Raw genomic sequence first — 18,305 nt, 5'->3', positions numbered from 1 at the left:
TTTTTATTCCTTCACTTGACTTTCTTTGTCTCTAATACAATGTATCTGCTAAATTTACTGGGGAGGAGGATGTCAGCTACTTGCCAGGGGATGGCTCTTCCTGCTCCCTCCCATCACCCCTTTTTTCTAAGAAAATCTCTTGCAGCATGGAGGCTTTTCAGGGTTTTAGTGGTCATCTTGATCATTTTTGCAAAACCTCTGTTGCGAAAAGACAACTGAATTGCTCTCAACTTCTTGGAGAGTTTTCAGTGTTTTGCATTCATGGATACAAGCGAGTGTAAGACTGTGTGAAGGAATGAATTAGGATAATTTTTTCTTTCTTCAGGATTGAACATCAGTCTTGATTCATCAATAGTTTTTGATCTGGTTGAATTCTTATTCCACTCAGCCTTCTATGCACTTTTGTACTTCTTCACACTCCTTTTGTGCTTGCCCCAAAGTTTGTAATTTTCTTCAGAAATGTATTTTATGCATTTTTTTTTTGCTAATAGGAAACGAAAACTGTATACAGATATTGGACCTATCAATATTAATAGGATGTGGGATATAATTTTCAGCTTCTGCCAGGCTGATGACACATCTCTGTGACATTTTTGCTTTAGATGTCATCTAGCTTTCTGAAATTGAACATGAAGAAAATTAAACCCTTTGTCAATGTGTTATTTCTGAGGGCTTTTTTCCCCACTTTGACTGTTTATGTGGTGGGTCTCTCTCTGTACTGTTTTGACAGTTCCTGCACTTAAGGTCAGCTTTGACTGGCTGCTTTTTTGAAATATAAGTTGATTAGACCACTAAGGTTTTATGATGATATTACAAGAATATTTTTGGAGGAACTTCAATATCTTGCTGTATGGCATAGATAATTATATCTGCATTTGTCTTGCATCTTAGTTTATTTAGATTTGTTATGACTGCCCTCTTGGATTTTTTTTTTAATTTAATTTTTAGGAAATCCTGTATCATTGTGTTGTGCTGAGAATCTAATGAATATTACTTTTCTTCACAGATTTTCTGTTGCTTTTCTGGGAAGCAACTTGCAGAGAATCCCTGTGGATTTTTTTTTTTTCTCTCATTATTGTGGTATGTAGGGAATTAACCAAATAAGAAAACCATCATGCGTTTTTGTTTTTAACCTATTTCACAATGAACACTGAAGTTCACTCTTACGTTGTCAGGCTGGGAGGCACCATCACGGTACCTACCCAGATAAACCCCATCGCCCAGTTATAATGCATTCCTTAGCTGACAGTCCCATTAGGGCTATGAGGACTGGAAAATCCTTTTGCCCCTTGAGTTGCCCATAAGCCCAGGAAGCTGCATACTAGAGGGGACGCATGTTGATGATATCCTGCATTGCATTACCTTCTACTTACTCAGTCTGCTAAAACCAGAGGGAGACTTTCTGCTAATTTCAGGAGGCTTTTGCTCAGGGTTATATCAACAGAGGACTTTTGAGTTCTGTTTTCTGTCCAACAAGCAGATTACCTGAGTTTACAAAATAAATAACAAGAAAAATTATGTAACTTCTATATGCTTGTAATGGTTTTGGAAACATCAATTTTCCTCTTGCTGCTTAGTGCTTTTTAATATTTGTCTGTTTAATATCAAAATTAAGGCAAAAACTCTCTTAGTGATAGTGACAAAAACCAGCTTAAATTTTCAGGAAATTTAAATCGCCAAAAGTTAAACCCCTTGGAATTCAGTTGGGACACACTAATTGTTGTAAACGTGATGAAGCAATCTTTAAAAAAAAAAACAACCCCAAACCCACCCATGAGAGTAGGTAGTGTTTAAGGGTGTTAACACTGAGCAAACCAACAGTACAGATGATGTGTACTATACTGCTCTAAAATACTATTTGCATTGGTTAGCAGGTCCAGCTGTGGTGGGGGAAAAAAAAAAGGTTAGCAAATATTTCTGACATTTTCTTTGCTGTTACTTAAGAGCTTGGGCTGAAGGAATCTTTTCTTATTTTTTCAATTAGCAGTAATTACAAAAATATACACTGTTCTCAGAGCTCTGCCTTCACCTTGGCGTGATTTAACTTCCTGTATCACCTTGCTGCTGCTTTTGTACCACTCCCCGTGCTTGACATGTGCTTAAGCTTAGTTTGTCATCTGGGTCAATTACGTCAAAATATTTTCCAGTTGAAGTTTCCTCTGCTTTTCCCTTCAGCTCTTGGCTGTGGCAGCTCAAAGAGATTAATGAGGCTTGGAAAGGCCGACTGCTTTGCTTTGTGAAGAGCTGTCACTGAATTTTGGGGAGACAGTTTAGCCTTTTGATGGGGATCTGAGTGAGCAGAAGCATGAAATAAGAAAGCTTGGTGCCTGTAACTAGCTAAGCAAAACATTTAAGATGAAAAATGAAGCAGCGTTGTGGTTTTATGAGAAACCCTGTCAAACATTTGATAAAATTTAAAAAAAGATCCATAGTAACACGTTTACAGTAACTTGTTAGTTAATTAGCAGATAGTGAAACTAACTGTATTTGAAAAATGTAACATTTGTTACAAGGGATAACAATTTGAGATACTTTAATGAACTCTCTTAATCCTGAAGCTATCTGCATGTTTTACTCAACTAAAAATAAAATAAGCCATTCATCCATTCTTACCGTAAGCTTCCCAAAAGTGAATGTGCAGGCAGAAAATGAATCAAAGATAGTCCCCTGTCTCTGTTTCCTTGTCCTTTCTAAATTACTTTGCAAGAGTAATTTCTATTAGCACTTAGTTTCTCTCTCTCTCTCTCCCTTCAAGTTACTAAGGGTTTGTCAGCAATCAGGTACAAGTAGCAGTCACGGAATGAGGTGTTGCTGGAGGGGTGAAGTGTCAGCAGCTGAACACATTTTGCAGCGCAGATGGCTAATTTTGTGTCATCTTGCTGTATGATTTTTGATCCCACGTGAATACTGCCATGACGGTGCCAAGCCTGGTCCTAGACAGAGTAGTGGGTGGCAGCTGTTTAGCCTGTAGCGAAAAGTGGTAGTGAATAGGAAGAGGTGCTGAAAATCTGTGAGGAACGGGAATGCCTTGCAAAGGGATTTCTCTGTGGATGGGGCAGGTGAGCAGGATGGGTCACTTTTAGATCTGGTTCAACTCTGTCATGATAGAATTTCACTTCCAACCTGATACTGCTGTGCCTGTGCTGGTGCAGCACTTCATAAGCATGCAAAAGCCTGGTAAACGTGAGCGGCAGCTATGCCCGAGTGCTGAAGATGGCCCTCTCTGAAGGCACTGGTGCGTGCAGTGAATTTAATTGAATTTTTCCAGTCAGTTCACGCTATACTACAAATACTGGCTTCTGTATTGTGTAAAGAAGCCTGAAAAGATTGCTGTTAAAGTTTGCTAGTCAAGGCAGATGGCAAACAGGTGAATTCTGAGGCATACCAATAAAGAAAAATGGATATTATATTTGCCTTTGCAGTTTGATTATGCTGCTTTTAGCAACTTCACTGCAAGGTCTGAGGATGACAATTTCTTGCCAGCCTACTCCCTTGGATACTTTGGAGCCCACAAACATGTGTTGAAGTTTAAGTTTTTAAAACACCAGACAGGTGTCAACAAGTTTTTAAGGTCCTCTGGTATGCAGGGCAGAGAGAGGAAGCAATTAAAACGGTGCACGGCGCTCAGCCTGGAGTTTACATCTGCTGAGAAGCTGGGAGTAATGCAGATTAAATCATTAAACAGCTTTGAAAGAGAAGTAGTAGGCTTTACTCTTAACAAGCAAATATAATGCGTTCTCTGAGCAAATATTTTTCTATGTAGTGTAACCAGTTACCAAATCACACATGTACAACCTGTGCATTAGAAATAGCCTTCACGTTAAAATAAAGGAAGTCTCACTGTTTATCTTGTTACCTCTCTTCCCTGCAGCCGGCCTGGGTCGTATGTTGCTTCGGTTTGACTGTGGTAGGGATGGGATAGTGTTTTGCTGTTGAGATCGCAGTATCCAAAGACTAAGTAATTTATTTCTGAGTCTCTTCCAAATTAGTTAATGTTGTTATAGTAGGTATAGTAGATTGTCTTACCTGCATTGTTGTGGAACTCGAAAGAATTAAAAAAAAAAAAGGAAGCCAAAATGCTGGTTTTAACTCCATGAAAGAAGTACTGGTAGGGGTGGGACCAAGCTTTCCTCCTCTGACCTGTCTGTCTACACTCCTCCTGCAGTCTGATGAGAAATTAGCACATCAGAGTGAGGTGCATTGCATCTGCGAGGTGGATGTAGGTCTGTCCAAATCAGTTAGTGTGAACGTCTAACTCAGATGCAGATGTCTCAGTGTGGGCAATGAACATTGCCTTAGGTACACATTGCGAACAGCTGAGAACTATTTTTTTTTTCTTTTTGAGATTCATGGTGCAGAGCTCAGTTTTCTAGATACTTCATTTGAAATGAAATATTAATTATGACTGATATTTTAATGTCTGTTTGATCTTTTCTGCTTTGAACATGGCAAAGAAGGAATTGTGCGTTGTATATTGTAGAGTAATAATCTGGAGTATGTGATACAAATTCTCTAATTAATTGGATTTTTAAAATATATGAATTGTACTCTATGGCTAACATAGTTTCGTGTGTCTGTGTTAGAGCCCAGAACCTGCATGTGAGATTATGGCGGTATTTTTGAAGAGAGTAGACAGAGCTGGATGCTGGAGAAATCTGGAGCTGTGTCCGTCTGGCTCAACAAGCATAAGTGCATAACTTACCTGGTTGTCAAAACAGTAAAGACTTATTTATAGAGGGAAGTCACAGACTAAATTTCCTATCAGTTGAAAGTCGCTACCCATTTTTTCAGGTGGAAAAAATCCACAAGTGGTTTTAAGTGCTGCTTAGAAAAATTACTGATACTCTTTAACTTCAGGGATACCAGATGTTGCCTCTTGCAGTTTAAAAACACTTTGGCAACTTCTGTCATAACCATGTGTACACAAGCTTATCTCATGTTGCAGACTGTGTACAGGGGTTTTGTCTTTTGTGCAGTTAATCTTTCAAGAGCTTGTTCTGATATTTTAAATGTAAGGAATTTTCTTTTTTTTTCTTGCTTTTTTACTTAAATAAAAAATGAAAAATCAACAGAGGAGAAAAATCCACACCCACTCCAGACTGTAAACAAGTGGAAGGTTTTATGATACAAGGGGAAAGTATCTTGTAAACGAGGATGGGATAGTCTTTAAACAGAGCATACCAGGAAACTATCTCTACTTTGAGGCTGAATAAACAAAACTCAGCAGTATACAGTGGGCCTGAATTGGCAGATTTTATACTATTAGTCTGGATTGTAGCTCACAAATGATGTGCTTATATGGATGGCTAAGCTACAACTACTTCTGCCAATTTCCTGCTCCAAGTCTTTTGCTGGTTTTGGAGTCTCTGTGCAAATGACCAGAAGGAACAAGTTTTTATTTCTTCACGTCCCTTCATATGGAAGATGGCTTGTTGCAGAAGAGAACAGAGCTATGCATCGTTAAATTGGACCATTTGTTACTAGCACCTCTTGGTCAGTGTATCAACAGCTATAAACAGCTTTTAAAGGAATCATTATGCTCACCTCTGGGCCAAAAATGATGTTTCAACAAATGTCGGCTTGCTGACTAAGTCAGGCTCATGTAATTTGATTTTTAAAGCATTAGAAAAGCAATGAAACATGAAACAAAACCCACCCTCCTGCTATTTCTTGAGTGGCCTCCAACTTCAAAGCAACCTTGCTAAAAAGAGATGAGCTTTGTGAAAATTAGAAACCATGCCAGCTGTCAGCAGGTGACTTTGTGTGGCCTGTAGACTGCTTGTCATACAGATCTCTCTTTTGAAAGAACTCCCTCAGTCTCAGCTAAAGGACAGCCCATTTGCAGACAGGGTAAGGCAGCGGTTCAGCTCAGGTGGAACCAGAGCTAACCCAGTTCACTTTCTACATCCAGCTGCTTTGAACATTTCTAGGTTTTGTGTTGTGGTTTTAAATGTTTGCATGAGGTGAAATGTATACAAATTCCTCCTCTTCTCTGTGTGCTTTCTCTTACTTTGGAGTCTGTTCACTTATTGCCATGTATAATAAGAGTTCCAAGCCACTTGCAATAAAAACCATGGTTCTCAACGTCAGTTCTGGTATTGCTCATGAGTGGTGAACTAGGAGACCTTCAAATCAATTTTCATCAAAATTCTCCCTGAAGAGGCACAGGTCATTAATACATAGTGGTCGTTCACCTGGAGTTGCTGCTTAATGAAGAGAAAAATAGAGAAAAACTTAATGTCAAAGCTTACAGCAAAACCATGCAATCAAAATAATTCTCTTTGGAAACATTTTAAACAGTATTTGTTGCTTTGATGTTGCCTTGATCATATTTTAATGCTTAATTAAAAATAAAACTCCAAGCATCTGAAATTATATTGTACCTTAAAGCTCAAAGAGTCGTTTTGGTTTTAAGTATGTTTTTGCTCAGACAAAAGAAAAGGTCAGGCTATTTGATGTTGTGTCATACTAGAGGAGTGCACTATTGGCACTGGTGTATATGATGTTGGTTTCCATGAGAATACTGATGTGAATGAAGATTACCTGTGAGAATAAGGGCATGAGAGAGAAGGTCCACAGGATTCAAGAAAAAACTGGTAAAAGAAATCTAGAATTGTGGGCAGAACCTGCAGAGGTTTCTCAGTGTATCAGCTCACTTTAACAGAGAGCTGGTCAGAAAGAGAAGGCTGCGCTCTCGTTCCTTAAGGATTTGCTAGGCCCGTGCTATCGGATTCCTCATCTGCACTGAACGTGATGAACAGCAAGGGCCCGGAGCAGCTGGGTGCTGTCTCTCTGAGCTGCGAGCCTGTTCTGCACGGACTGCTGCATGCTCCTCGTGTTCGGTGTCCACAGTGAAGAGTACCAAAAGGCTTTGTGTTTCTCTCTCTCACCTTGTTTTTTCCTCCTCTCTTTCTTTCCTGTATTCTTCAATTATGTGTCTGAATAATTCTGTTTCCATGCAAGTATCCAACAGACTCAAATTTTGAAGTTGTTGAAAGCCTGCAGGTAACACTTCAGCTACGGCAGCAGTTGCTTTAAGCATGGATGTTGATGAAAGGAAGCAATGCTAATTGTATCATTTACGTTTCCTGTGGGCAAGGCAAGCAGTGCTCTTCTTCCAGCCCTTAAAGGATTGCTTTTACCCGTGTGGTACACTAGGTCTGGCTACTGCACTATCTCACCTGGTGCTTTGGATAATGGACAATTCTTTGAAAATAAATAAATAAAAATAGTGGCATAGCCTGGATGCTTTGCTGATATCAGATAACTTGTGCTTTTCTCTTTAGAGTTTATGTTTTTCCCCATACATATACGCAAGTACTTTCCAGTGGTGCCAGTGTCAACATAAAGTCAGTGCATTAACTGTTATTGCAAGAGTGAAAATGAGTGTGGAGAGAGGAGACCACAAAAACCAGGGTGCTGTGTTTTTAGAGCGATGAATCTGTATTCTACTGATCTGGGTACAAAGTCCAGACGGACCCATTCAAAGAGGGATAGTAACACAAGCTCTGTCACTTCCCATGTATAAATGTGCGTCTGCCACACATTCTTAATTCTAACATACCCGCTGTTTAAAGCTGCCTTACTGCTCTGAGCTGAGCGTTACCTGGGGGGACTCACAGCTGTGAAGCATAGGCAGGTGGTTCAGTTTTCTGACTGTGAAGAAGGATGTTGTTTCTGCTGGTGACATTATGAGGACACCTGTTCCCTGGAAAATAGATTGAAGCCACTGGGTCTTTTTGTTCAGGGCAGTGGATAATCGTCACTGGTTGTGGCTGCAGGTCAATGTTGATGCAAACCAGGCTGAAGTCAATGAGTCATTACAAATCCTATGAGAATCTTAGTTCCATTAGGAAGCATTATTTAAGCAGCCTATCCTACAGGATATAGCAGAACAGAAAACACTCTGAGAATTCTCCATTGTTTTACTTTTTATAAGTGTAAGTTCTTGTTAAAGACTTGAACGTTGACCCTGTGGTCTCTGGTCTGTTCCTAGTGGACAGGGCTGTGAGTGTAAACCGGCACCGCAGCAGCTGGCACTAATAATCGTGCTTGGCAGAGTCTCAGCAGAGAGGAGAAGGAATGTGAATGAGCTAAGACACTGAACAGCTTTCTTGGTGGGGATGGAGCACCTTGTAGATGGGTTTCAGGTATGCTGCTATGGCAGCTGCTTCTTTCTGGACCTGCAAGCTGTCAAGTTCAAAGAAGTGCTGTTAAACGTTGGTTTATGTCACTGTTTTGGTGCTTGGCTGGACAGGATGCGTACTGAGAGCGCAAGTAAATGCTTTTCTGTAATTCATCGTTTTGGCTGATTTGTAGCCCCCTTGTTGCTGTTGTTGAGCCAAGAATTTTTAAGAACCCCAAAGTGTTTATTTTTTTGGTTAATTCCATTTCTCATGAAAGTACTAGGAAAGTATTATGATGAGAGGACTAACCTACATGCATAGTTACGTGCCTGCACAGTGCTATAACAAATGGAGGAAAACTTGGTACAGGTAGCAAGTGAGTCTCAAAATGCACAAATAAGACCTGCAAGTGACAAATAATCAAAATTCCTTGTAACATCAGTAATGTAGCACTGGCAAATTGTCTCAGTCATTTTGTATGTAAATGTAATGTGCTTTTTCAACTTTTTTTTTAATTTTGCAGGGACCTGAGCTGATGAATAAATATGTTGGTGAGTCTGAACGAGCAGTGAGAGAGGTGAGAAAGGGCAAGCTGTACATAATGTTATATGTTAAGCTTTCTTGGTATTCAAATTCTTCTCTCCTTATAAGCTTATCTTTAAACTTTCAAAAAAAAATCCTTCTAGTTTAATTTTAAAAAAGAAAAGGAAAAAAAAGCAGAAGGGATATTTTGTGTTGTTTAACTTCCTCTTGCATCGGCCTAGTGATGCATGTCAGATTTGGGATCCAGTAGCAGCTTTCATTATAATCCTGGATCGCGCAGAATCATGAATAACATCTAAAAGGTCTGTTTTTAAAAAGGAAAAGAAAAGCCGACAAGGCTTATGTCTGTTCTGTGGTGGTCTGTAGGTTTTGAGGTGTGCAGGGGGTGATAACATTCTGTAAAAATTTTCCATCCCTTAAAACTGAGTTTCACTGTTGTTTTTCTAGATCTTTAGGAAAGCCAGAGCGGTGTCTCCTTCAATTCTTTTCTTTGATGAAATAGATGCCTTGGCAGTTGAAAGGGGAAAGTGAGTAATCCTGTTACAAAAATCATGGACGTTGTTTTCTGATAAATTGCTCTTACATTGTGCAATCACAAGTGTATTACCTTTCTGAATTATTTTATTAAATATATTCATTCCACCTGCAGAAAGATAGCATTTGTGACTTCTACTTAAGCGCATTTAACTTGGCATAAACAGGTAAGCTGGTGGAGTTCCTCCTTTCTCATCTTATTAGCAGGAATGATTCTACTGGTTCTCATGCCCTTTTGCTCTTTGCTGTGGTTTTAGCTTGTGTTTATTTCCAGTAACTACTTTCTTTTCCCAGGGCTGTTGCACTGGCCTAACATAGTGTCTCCGTCATGCAAACACTATGATCATATGCTATAGAACACAAATTTCCAAGGAGACTACTCATATGCCTAAATTTACACTTACATTTAAACATTTTGCCAAACTGGAAAAAACTTCATGGAAGGATTTGGGAACACTTATGTCCTTTCATGTGTGACATAAAAAAGGGATTGTTGTGTAAGCAGCTAACACTTTTTTTTTTTTAATATCCTGCTTTGTGATGATTCTAAGAGATGTTTAGCTTTGTCTGAAGGAGCATTATAGCAGGTTTTAGTTGCTACTATAGCATTTAGGATTTGACAGGCTCTGTAAGTGGTCTATCTTGGGGGATACCTTCTTACAAAATACTACTACTTGTTGTGAGTGAGTACTTTTTTTTCTGTTTGTTTTTTTTTTTTTTCATGAAAAACTGTCATATATGTTCATGTAGAAAGTATTTGTCCAGTTTAAAGGCACATCACAACTTCATCATCTTTCTGGAAAAGAAGCTACCTCAGCATCCGTGCAGATTCCTTTGTGTTGGCATTTGTATCTGCAGGAAAGGATAAAAGGTGTCATTCTGACATTTCAGCAACATGAATAAATTGTTTATGTTATAAGAGGTGGCATCATGTGCAGCATACAGCTGCCCTGTGAAACTGCTAAGAAATTAACACGTTTTCTGTTGAAAATGAAAAATCTGATAGAAGACATCTTCATCAGCATCCTTCACATATGCAGTGCATGCAACTGTGAAATTTGTAAGCTTCCTAGAAATGCTAGCCACCCTGTGGTACACACTGAAACACCTGCCTGCGTATCACAATAGAGAAGCTGCAAAAATGTGTGCTGGAATCAAGCCAATGGCGAGGGAGGGGAATATCTCCCCCTGCTGCAATTCTTAATTATGTTTAGCTTTCAGAAACACCGCTCCATCAAGATAAAACCTTTTGGAAGAGAAAGCCATAGTACATTTTAATCAGCCTTTTCACACAGTGCCCTAGAGGTGTTGAGGTTTTTTGTTTGTTTGTTTGCTTTATTCTTTTAGGGAGTAAACAACCCAATTTTACCTTACCTGGAACTGTCTGTGGGGGGTAGTAGGCCTGGCAGAGCTTGCTGAAGAATGTGGTGTGACCTGCTGCAGTCGTGTTGTGCTGGAGACATCTGGTTTTGGAGCTTTAAAAAGAACAGGGTGGGACACACAAATATTTCATTGTCAAATCTGAACCAGATGGGAGGTAAAATATGTAGCAGAGTTCTCATAAAATTCATCTGAAATTAAATGGTGTAGGAAACCAGACAAGGCACTTATTAGAAATGGCCTTTTTTTACAGGCTGACTTTGCACAGTAGGAATTTGCAAATGCATTAGAGATGCTAACGATTTGTGGCCTCTGGAGATCCATTTCCTGTACTATTACTAACCATGCTGAAGTTTTCAAGGAAACACCTGTTTATATTGTCTCCCTATTCCCTCTGTTGGTTGAATTGGTTTTCTCTGCCTTGGCAGTGAAAAACATTCTGTGATACAGCTTTGTAAAAGCTTTTCCTCTCAGTTTAAAACCTTGTTAGGATTCTGTGGGCTTTGTGCAGAATGTGATTCATCCCACGTCTCCTGGGTGGGTGACCACTCCTGATCCTAACAGGACATGTCCAGAGATAAGAGAGAAGTCTAAACTGTGAAGTTGTGAGAGTAGTTTTATGCATAGTTCAGATCTGAAATACAGATGTGAAATAACATTGAGTAATTGCTTAATGCTTTTGCTCTTTGAAGCACTTTGAGTATTATTTAACCCATTATTACTTGTTTAGATTTGACTAAAGCTTGTGGGTTTAAAACAGAAATGTTTTGCTCCCGGCCTTCTGTAGAGATCACTAAACAATCCCTCCTCATCAGCAGGCACATGCAATCTAATAGAATTTGTAATTAATGATAATACAGGTGGATCAGGAAAGCTACGGAATTTTCTTGTTTGCACCGTTCCGTATGACGTTTCCTTTGCATCATGTAGTGGAGTCTCTGTCACTGCACAAGCCATTACTCCATGGCAAACACTGTAGCTGCATTCAGATGTGCCACAGTGGTTTATTTATTATACATTCCCCAGCCATAACTCCATAACTGTAATACATCTAACACTCTACCTAATGTAACTGTCTCGTGTAGCGGTTTTGTTTTACAAAATGTATTTGTGTGCGTTTGTTAGTTACAAGAAATAATACTTTGAAGTCATCAAAAATTATATTAATTGGCACTGTTCAGTGACAAAATGTAGTATTTCTGTAAAGATTATTTCTTATCCATCCTGCTTAGAAGATCTGTATGTTTTATCTATATGAAATGAGCTCCTGGGTTTTTCTTCTTGTCTGTCCACACCCCCCTCCCAATTTTGCATGTAGGCAACAAACTAATACATATTGATCAACGAATTAAAAATGTGGGCCCGAATGTGGTATGTATCCATGTGGGCTTCAATGGATACACAGCAGCATTGAAAGGAATTTACAAAAATATAGTCCTGCACCTCTGGAGAAAAATAGTTCAGTATAAGGAGCAGTTGCTCGATAGAGAAGTCTGGAGATCCTTGATGCAAGAAAATGAGAGGGTGATTCTGAATGGACTTGAGTTTCCAATGTGGTAGTGAAGACAGATAATTTCAGCTGTATTCATTTCTGCATTTTGTTCTGTTACACTGCGCTTCTAGCGCTCTTGGAAGATTTCTCCCTCTCTGTCTGATTTATGTTGAGATGTTAGAGGAAGTTAAAAGAGAATTGAGGGTAACAAAATTAGAGGCTGAATGGACTGACTATATAATAAAAAGGGAGGCATTCACCGTAACTGATCCTAAAGAATAGATGATAAACTTGTGGAAGAAAAGGTGGTAGAAAGTAGAGGTGTCACGATGAGTTTTGTGGAAGAAAAGGTGGTAGAAAGTAGAGGTGTCACGATGAGTTTTGAGGAGGAAAAATGATTGAGGTAGGAAAAACTTCTGCAAATCAGAAAGGCTTTTGGTAGAGAGTTCTCCTTTGCTATGAGTTAGTCATATGGGAGGAGAAGCTCCATCAACCTTCCACTTGACACCTTTCACACAAAACTGACGTTTCATGGATTAATGTGGAGCAAGGAGCAGTTGTGCACTGGGAGAGGTGAACTACGTGTTGCACGAAGCCTTTTCCACTGCTCTGTGGTTCTAATTACCATTTGCTTCCACGAGCAGGTTACGACTTCTTTTTTTTTTTTCTTTCTCCTTACTTTTGAAAGATGTTGCTATGACTTTTTGTGGAAGAGACTGTGCTGAAGTGAGTCCCGCAGGACTGGTCCAGATAAAGCAGCGTATGAGGAGGAAAGTTTGCCTCGCAGTAATCCCTTCTCCGGACAAAGCTTGAGAGGCTTTACAAATTGCACAGCTGCAAAGAGTTATGGGTATTTGTTATCCCTTGCTATCCTGACCATGTAAAACCTAATTCTTCTGTCCATTAGAGGTTGCCAAGAGGGAAATGGCTTGGTAATTAGACTTGAAAGTGATGAATGAACGTGGCTCTGTGTAAATGCAGCACAGACAGTCTGTTTGCTGAACTGAAGAAATCTCTGTGCTTTGGAAATGGGACATTGTTTATATAAGTAGGATTTTTAGGATTTTTGGGCAAGAGACATATTTGTTCCTCTTGTTTTTCAGAAGCAAAGCATTTGCCCCTTTAACTGCAAATCTTTGTAATGTAAGATGGGAAATGTTGTAGACTGATGTGAAAGACACTGATAAATTCCATTTTCAAAGGGAAAAAAAAATAAGGGACAAAATCAGTACCTTGCGTTTGACTTGTGGAGGTCAAAACAAGGTGGTAGATGAATAATGCTAACCTTTTCAGAGTGAGGGCAGAAGTGACAAAGGGAAGGGATTTTTGGTACCAGTCCCCTGAAACTACAATATGATGGTGCTTTTCCAGGGAGGTGTGTTATCCTGTATGCTGGGGGCGAGGATGGATACATTCCTAAGCCACAATTTAAAATGTTCAGAACCTCTGAAAGACGCACTGTTTTCACTTTAGGTATTCAAATGTTTGCAGTCTTGACTTTGGAGGCTTTCAGGCTTCTCAGTGAAGCTGTGAAGAACAGCAGCTTCTCTTCTGTACGATGCCACCCCTGCTTTTAACAGGGACTGTAATAAATCTGTTTTTAAACCAAGCTCTCTGTCTTTCTGCAATATTTTAGCACATGTTTATACTGTACCTTTTAGCACATATTACACTATAGACTTGAACATACCATTGCATTTTTGTATCTATGCAAATTTCCTGGTGTAATCAGCAGCCTCTGTCCTGAAGGAGGTCAGCGTATTGCATCCTAGCAGTGAAACCTACGGGCTGGAGCCTGCAGGAACAGAGCAAAGTGACGTTAGGATAGAGGTTCTCAGCAGAAAACCATCTTGCACCGGGTAAATTACCAGTAGTAGAGCTGGAAGAGGTATTTGCCACCCTAATATTACTCGTTCAACGGCAAAAGAAAGTGAACAAAGAATACAAGGAAGAAATGGAGTTTCCCTGTGCCATACTAGTGTTGTGAGGGACCCAATTCTAGCAGCTGGCTCAGTTAGGCAAGGAGCTTTGCTTTTCTGGCTTATGTTGGCACTGGTTGTCCCTGAATTGGGGAACATCAACTGATTCCCTGCAATATCTGAGCTATGTTTGGATGTGATAGAGAGTTGAGGCATTCAAAACTTTTGTGACTGCTGTCTGAATTCTTTAAAGTTTTGGAATTTGGTATCCAAATAGAAATATTGTCTGGGGAAAAAGCTGAATGTCCAGTGCCAGCTTTCTATTTTAGGCCTAGCAAGGAGTGGTGAAAAAGTAAAGTTTTGAAACCATTTCATCATACAGTAAATCCTGTAACTTGCTTTGTAATAGCAATTTTAACAAATAGCGTTACCCGTAGGTTGTGTGTATATACAATAAATGTCTGCAGTCCCTTTAATTTTAAAACAAACTTATTAATGCTTCTTGTCTAGCAAGAATGCTTTTCACAATGTGTTTTAAATCCGTGTTTCTTCCTTTTTGTCTAAAAAACCCAATAATTTGTAACTTTGCCAGCCTGTATTATAATTCGGACATTTGAAGTCAGTAGAGACTTTCACTGGCATCGGCGGAAGCAGGACTGGATCTGTAAACCCTTTTCCTGAAGTCATTCAAGTGCAAGGACAAATGTAGAGTTAAGAGGGACTAATCAAGTCTGTTAATGTAGGTGAGCCTGCTCTGCAGTGCTTGGGAGTGCTGTGGCAAAGTTGACCTGCAGCAAGGTGCTGCAGCCAAAGACAGGAATTTGAGCCTCTGTCTGGGTTCCTGCCAGATGCCCAACTGAAACAGATACCTGGATTAGAGGGATCAGAAGTGGGCATTGTGTGGTGACCACTTCAATTCGTGGTATGACGTTGGCTATGGAAAAAGGTCAGCTTACCCACACTAAATGGGCCCAAGCAGGCTGCAGCTGCCTGCGGGGTTAGGGCTATAACCATTGAATGTCTTAGGGGTTTTTAAAATTTTTTTTTTATTTTAAATGAAATACAAGAGGAACATAATTGTAATTAAAATTTGTAAATGAAACTTATTCCAGATGAAAGTGAACCTCTTATACTTAAATATTGTTATAATGAAATAAAATCCAGTCTAGTTAGTTACTTCTAGGTCTGTAGTACTTCCAACTTAAACTGTACTTGCTTCCCTGGTAGACATGATTGATTACAGTTTTCAACTAGATTAACTTCCAGGAATGTGCAGAGGAGAAATGCTGAGGAAAACAGAAAGAAAGAAAATGGGAAATTCACTGTTCATCAGGTGTGTTTGGGGTTTGTTTTGTTTTTTTTTAAGGCAGCGTCAATGTTAACAGAATAGGAGAACTCTTGACGTTAGCATCCTTCCTGTTTCAGCTAGACGGTGCCAGGGCCAGATGAAAGCAAGGTCTAACGTCCATCGTTCATGGACGTGTGTCTGGAATCAGTTGCAGGCAGATGGAAATGGACAATGGATCACCACCTAGGTACTTAAGGATTCGGAGATGTGCTTGGGGAAAGCCCTCTGGAAGAAAGCCTGTTGATTCCAAAGCTCTCTCAAACTGGCTCCTTTCCTCCTTTTCTCTCCGTTCATTGCGTTTCATTTTTCTGGGCCTACTTCACTGACTTCTGGAAGCTGCAATAATAAGAAATTTGGGCAAATGGAAGAGGCTGGTTGCATGACTGTGGAGGATAATTAGGATGTTTCTGCAGCGGTCTATAGGCCATTTGTTTCAAAGTCACCTGCAGACAGCTGAGCAGTGTTTCCTGTTTTCACAAAGCTTGTCTTCTTTTTTTAGGAAGCTTGCTTAGAAGTTGGAGGCCACTCAAGAAGTACTAGGAGTTCTTTTATTTTTCTATGCTTTTTTAATGTCTTAAAACCCAAATGACATGAACTGCACTTAATCAGCGAATCGACAGTTGGCAAAGCACCATTTTGGCCTGGAGGTGACCATAAAGCTAAATGTTCTACCCAGTCTGTGAATTTCCCAGACTTTCCCAGGTTTCCTCAGGAGATTTCCTCTCCATAGTGCTTGATTTTTGCCCTTGAGGAAACAGGGAAGATGTGAAAAAATATAGTGGGTAATAGCTGATACAGGTGCATATAGAATACGGCAGCATCTAATTGTAGGGTGCTGATGGAGGGGAGGGTTTAGGATTTTCTTCTTTCAGAGTTTTTCTGATAACACAGGCAGGAAACTTCCCTGCTATGGGGAATGTTTTTTATCTTAGCACTGAAGAGGGGTTTGGGTTTTTTTAAATGAATAGCCAAGGTATTTAATTGATAACATACAAGATTTGCATGCTGTATATCTCTTCTAGACTTTTTAATAACATCTGTAGTATCTGTAGTGGTCTGAATTAATAATATGCATTGAAGTTGTACCATACATGTGTCAGCAGTGAATTTGGCCCAGTGTTTTAATAATGATCGCCTAGGCCTAGGTATGCTTGCTATGCCTTCTTGTTTTATGAAATATCTCTTTTGTTGTGAGTGCAAGTACATAGAGGAATCAATTAGGAATTGTGGATGACAGTTTTGCAACTCAAAACGGGAATCATACTTGTAAGCGGAAATAAATATGTGATGTGAAAAGTGGTGTAATTTTGAAGGGGAGAGGGAAAAAATAGTGATATTGTGCTGCTTATGTACGCATGTATGTTTCTGTAAACCGAGTATATTTAGTAAAGTTTGGGTTTTGAAGCCCTGGTAGCATTCAAGGGAAACAAAGTTCAAATCTAACATAAAGGCCTGCTCTCCTATCTTTAGATATAATAATATTCTGACTGAATTAATATTTCAGCAGGGTATATCTGTGTGGAGGAGCCTGCTTTTTCTAACTGGCTTGGCAGTGTCCATTCTGCTGGACAACATGCCCCACTGATAGAATTTTTGAGTTCCATTCAATATCTGGGAAGATGCTGCAACTATTATTTCTCTGGTAATGCTATTGGAGTAGATCTTTTTTTTCTAGTGCTGTGGAAAACCATGAACTGCCAAAGCTATATCTCACCAGAGTTTGTGAAGGGAGGAAATAAAACAGTGTGACAGTTAATTACGATCACGGCAGTTGGACTAAAAAGACGGACTTGGCAGGTGCTCCTTGCTGACAGGTTACCCCTGCAAAGCCCTGACAGAAATGTCAGACTCAATAAAAATCCTTCAGACTGTGCGAGCGAGGCGACTCTCGCGTGGGAGTGTGCTGGCAGGGAGCTTTGGTATTTCAGGAACCTTTTACCTCGGTAGTTTGTGGAGAAGTGGAGAGTCCTGCCAGAGAGGTCTATTTCAACCTATATTAATTTTTTGATACCAACCATTTTGTCGTGTCAATGAGTTTTACATTTGTTTTAATATGAAATTATTTCCAGAGATTCCAGTGAAAGAATTATTTGAGATGATATCGCCTCCACAAGTATTTTTAAAACCCCTAAATTTTGATTATGATTGTAATCAAAGGGGAAGAAAAATAATAAAGGCAGCTTTTCTCTGTATGTAAATCTTGCCTGATAGGATGTTTTGGAAAAGAAGGTGGGCTGTACTCCCTTCTTACAAAACCTGCGTTACAGATTTCAGCTGCATGGAGATTAATCCCTCTGCAGTAATTTATCCTGGATACTTCTCCTGAGGTCTGTCTCTTTGCCCTTGTGGACCTGCCTGAGGTAGGGTCATCTGTGCAGAAATGGGGCTTCTCAGGAGAGGGGCCCTCCCAGGCTTCCTTCTGGTTTTGTAGCTGCACAATTGCTGTGAATTTAAGAGTGCTCAAAATGTTATTGTGTGAGTATTTCCTGTATTTCCATATCTACAGTTCAGCAGTGTAAGTAAATTAAGGTCCTGCTTCTGAAGCTAAGGTGTTCAAACAGGCTTCAATGCCATTGAAGTCAGTGGTGGGATGGAGAGTCACTGGTTCTCCTTTACAGGATTTAAATGGTGATTGAGACTTAAATACATTTTCCAATGAAAAAAACATCTGGTGTTCTGAAAAAACGTTCATTGCATTGGCTATGGAAGTGTTCTAGGTTGTCAGATGATGCAAGTGTGTGTTTGCATTAGCTCACAGTGGTGATGCTCACCAAATTTCATCATGGGATGAAACCATAATGACTGTATTCTCAGACTGTGTTTTAGTTTTCAAAAAGTCTATTCGATAAAGGGGGGGAAGAAGAAAAGGAAGTTAAATAAGTAAAAATGTACAAAACAAAGTCAGTTGCTGTCAAAAAAATGCCTATAGCAAGAAGGATAACAGATTTAAATCTGGTGATTTC

General features: G+C 39.6%; 1 protein-coding gene across 1 annotated transcript in view; it reads left to right on the top strand.

Annotated features, from left to right (window-relative positions):
• The window catches only part of AFG2A (AFG2 AAA ATPase homolog A), a 202,163-nt gene that overhangs the window by 39,876 nt on the left and 143,982 nt on the right, over positions 1–18,305 (top strand). Inside the window, exons 12-13 of the mRNA XM_068402793.1 lie at positions 8,650–8,703; positions 9,117–9,196. Coding sequence (XP_068258894.1) covers positions 8,650–8,703; positions 9,117–9,196 — 134 coding nt within the window. The remainder of the gene's footprint in view (positions 1–8,649; positions 8,704–9,116; positions 9,197–18,305) is intronic.

Source organism: Nyctibius grandis, chromosome 6, assembly GCF_013368605.1.
Source record: "Nyctibius grandis isolate bNycGra1 chromosome 6, bNycGra1.pri, whole genome shotgun sequence".
In the NCBI taxonomy this organism is placed as follows: domain Eukaryota; kingdom Metazoa; phylum Chordata; class Aves; order Nyctibiiformes; family Nyctibiidae; genus Nyctibius; species Nyctibius grandis.
The sequence above is the reverse complement of the archived record's forward strand: the minus strand, read 5'-3'. Positions and strand labels throughout refer to the sequence as shown.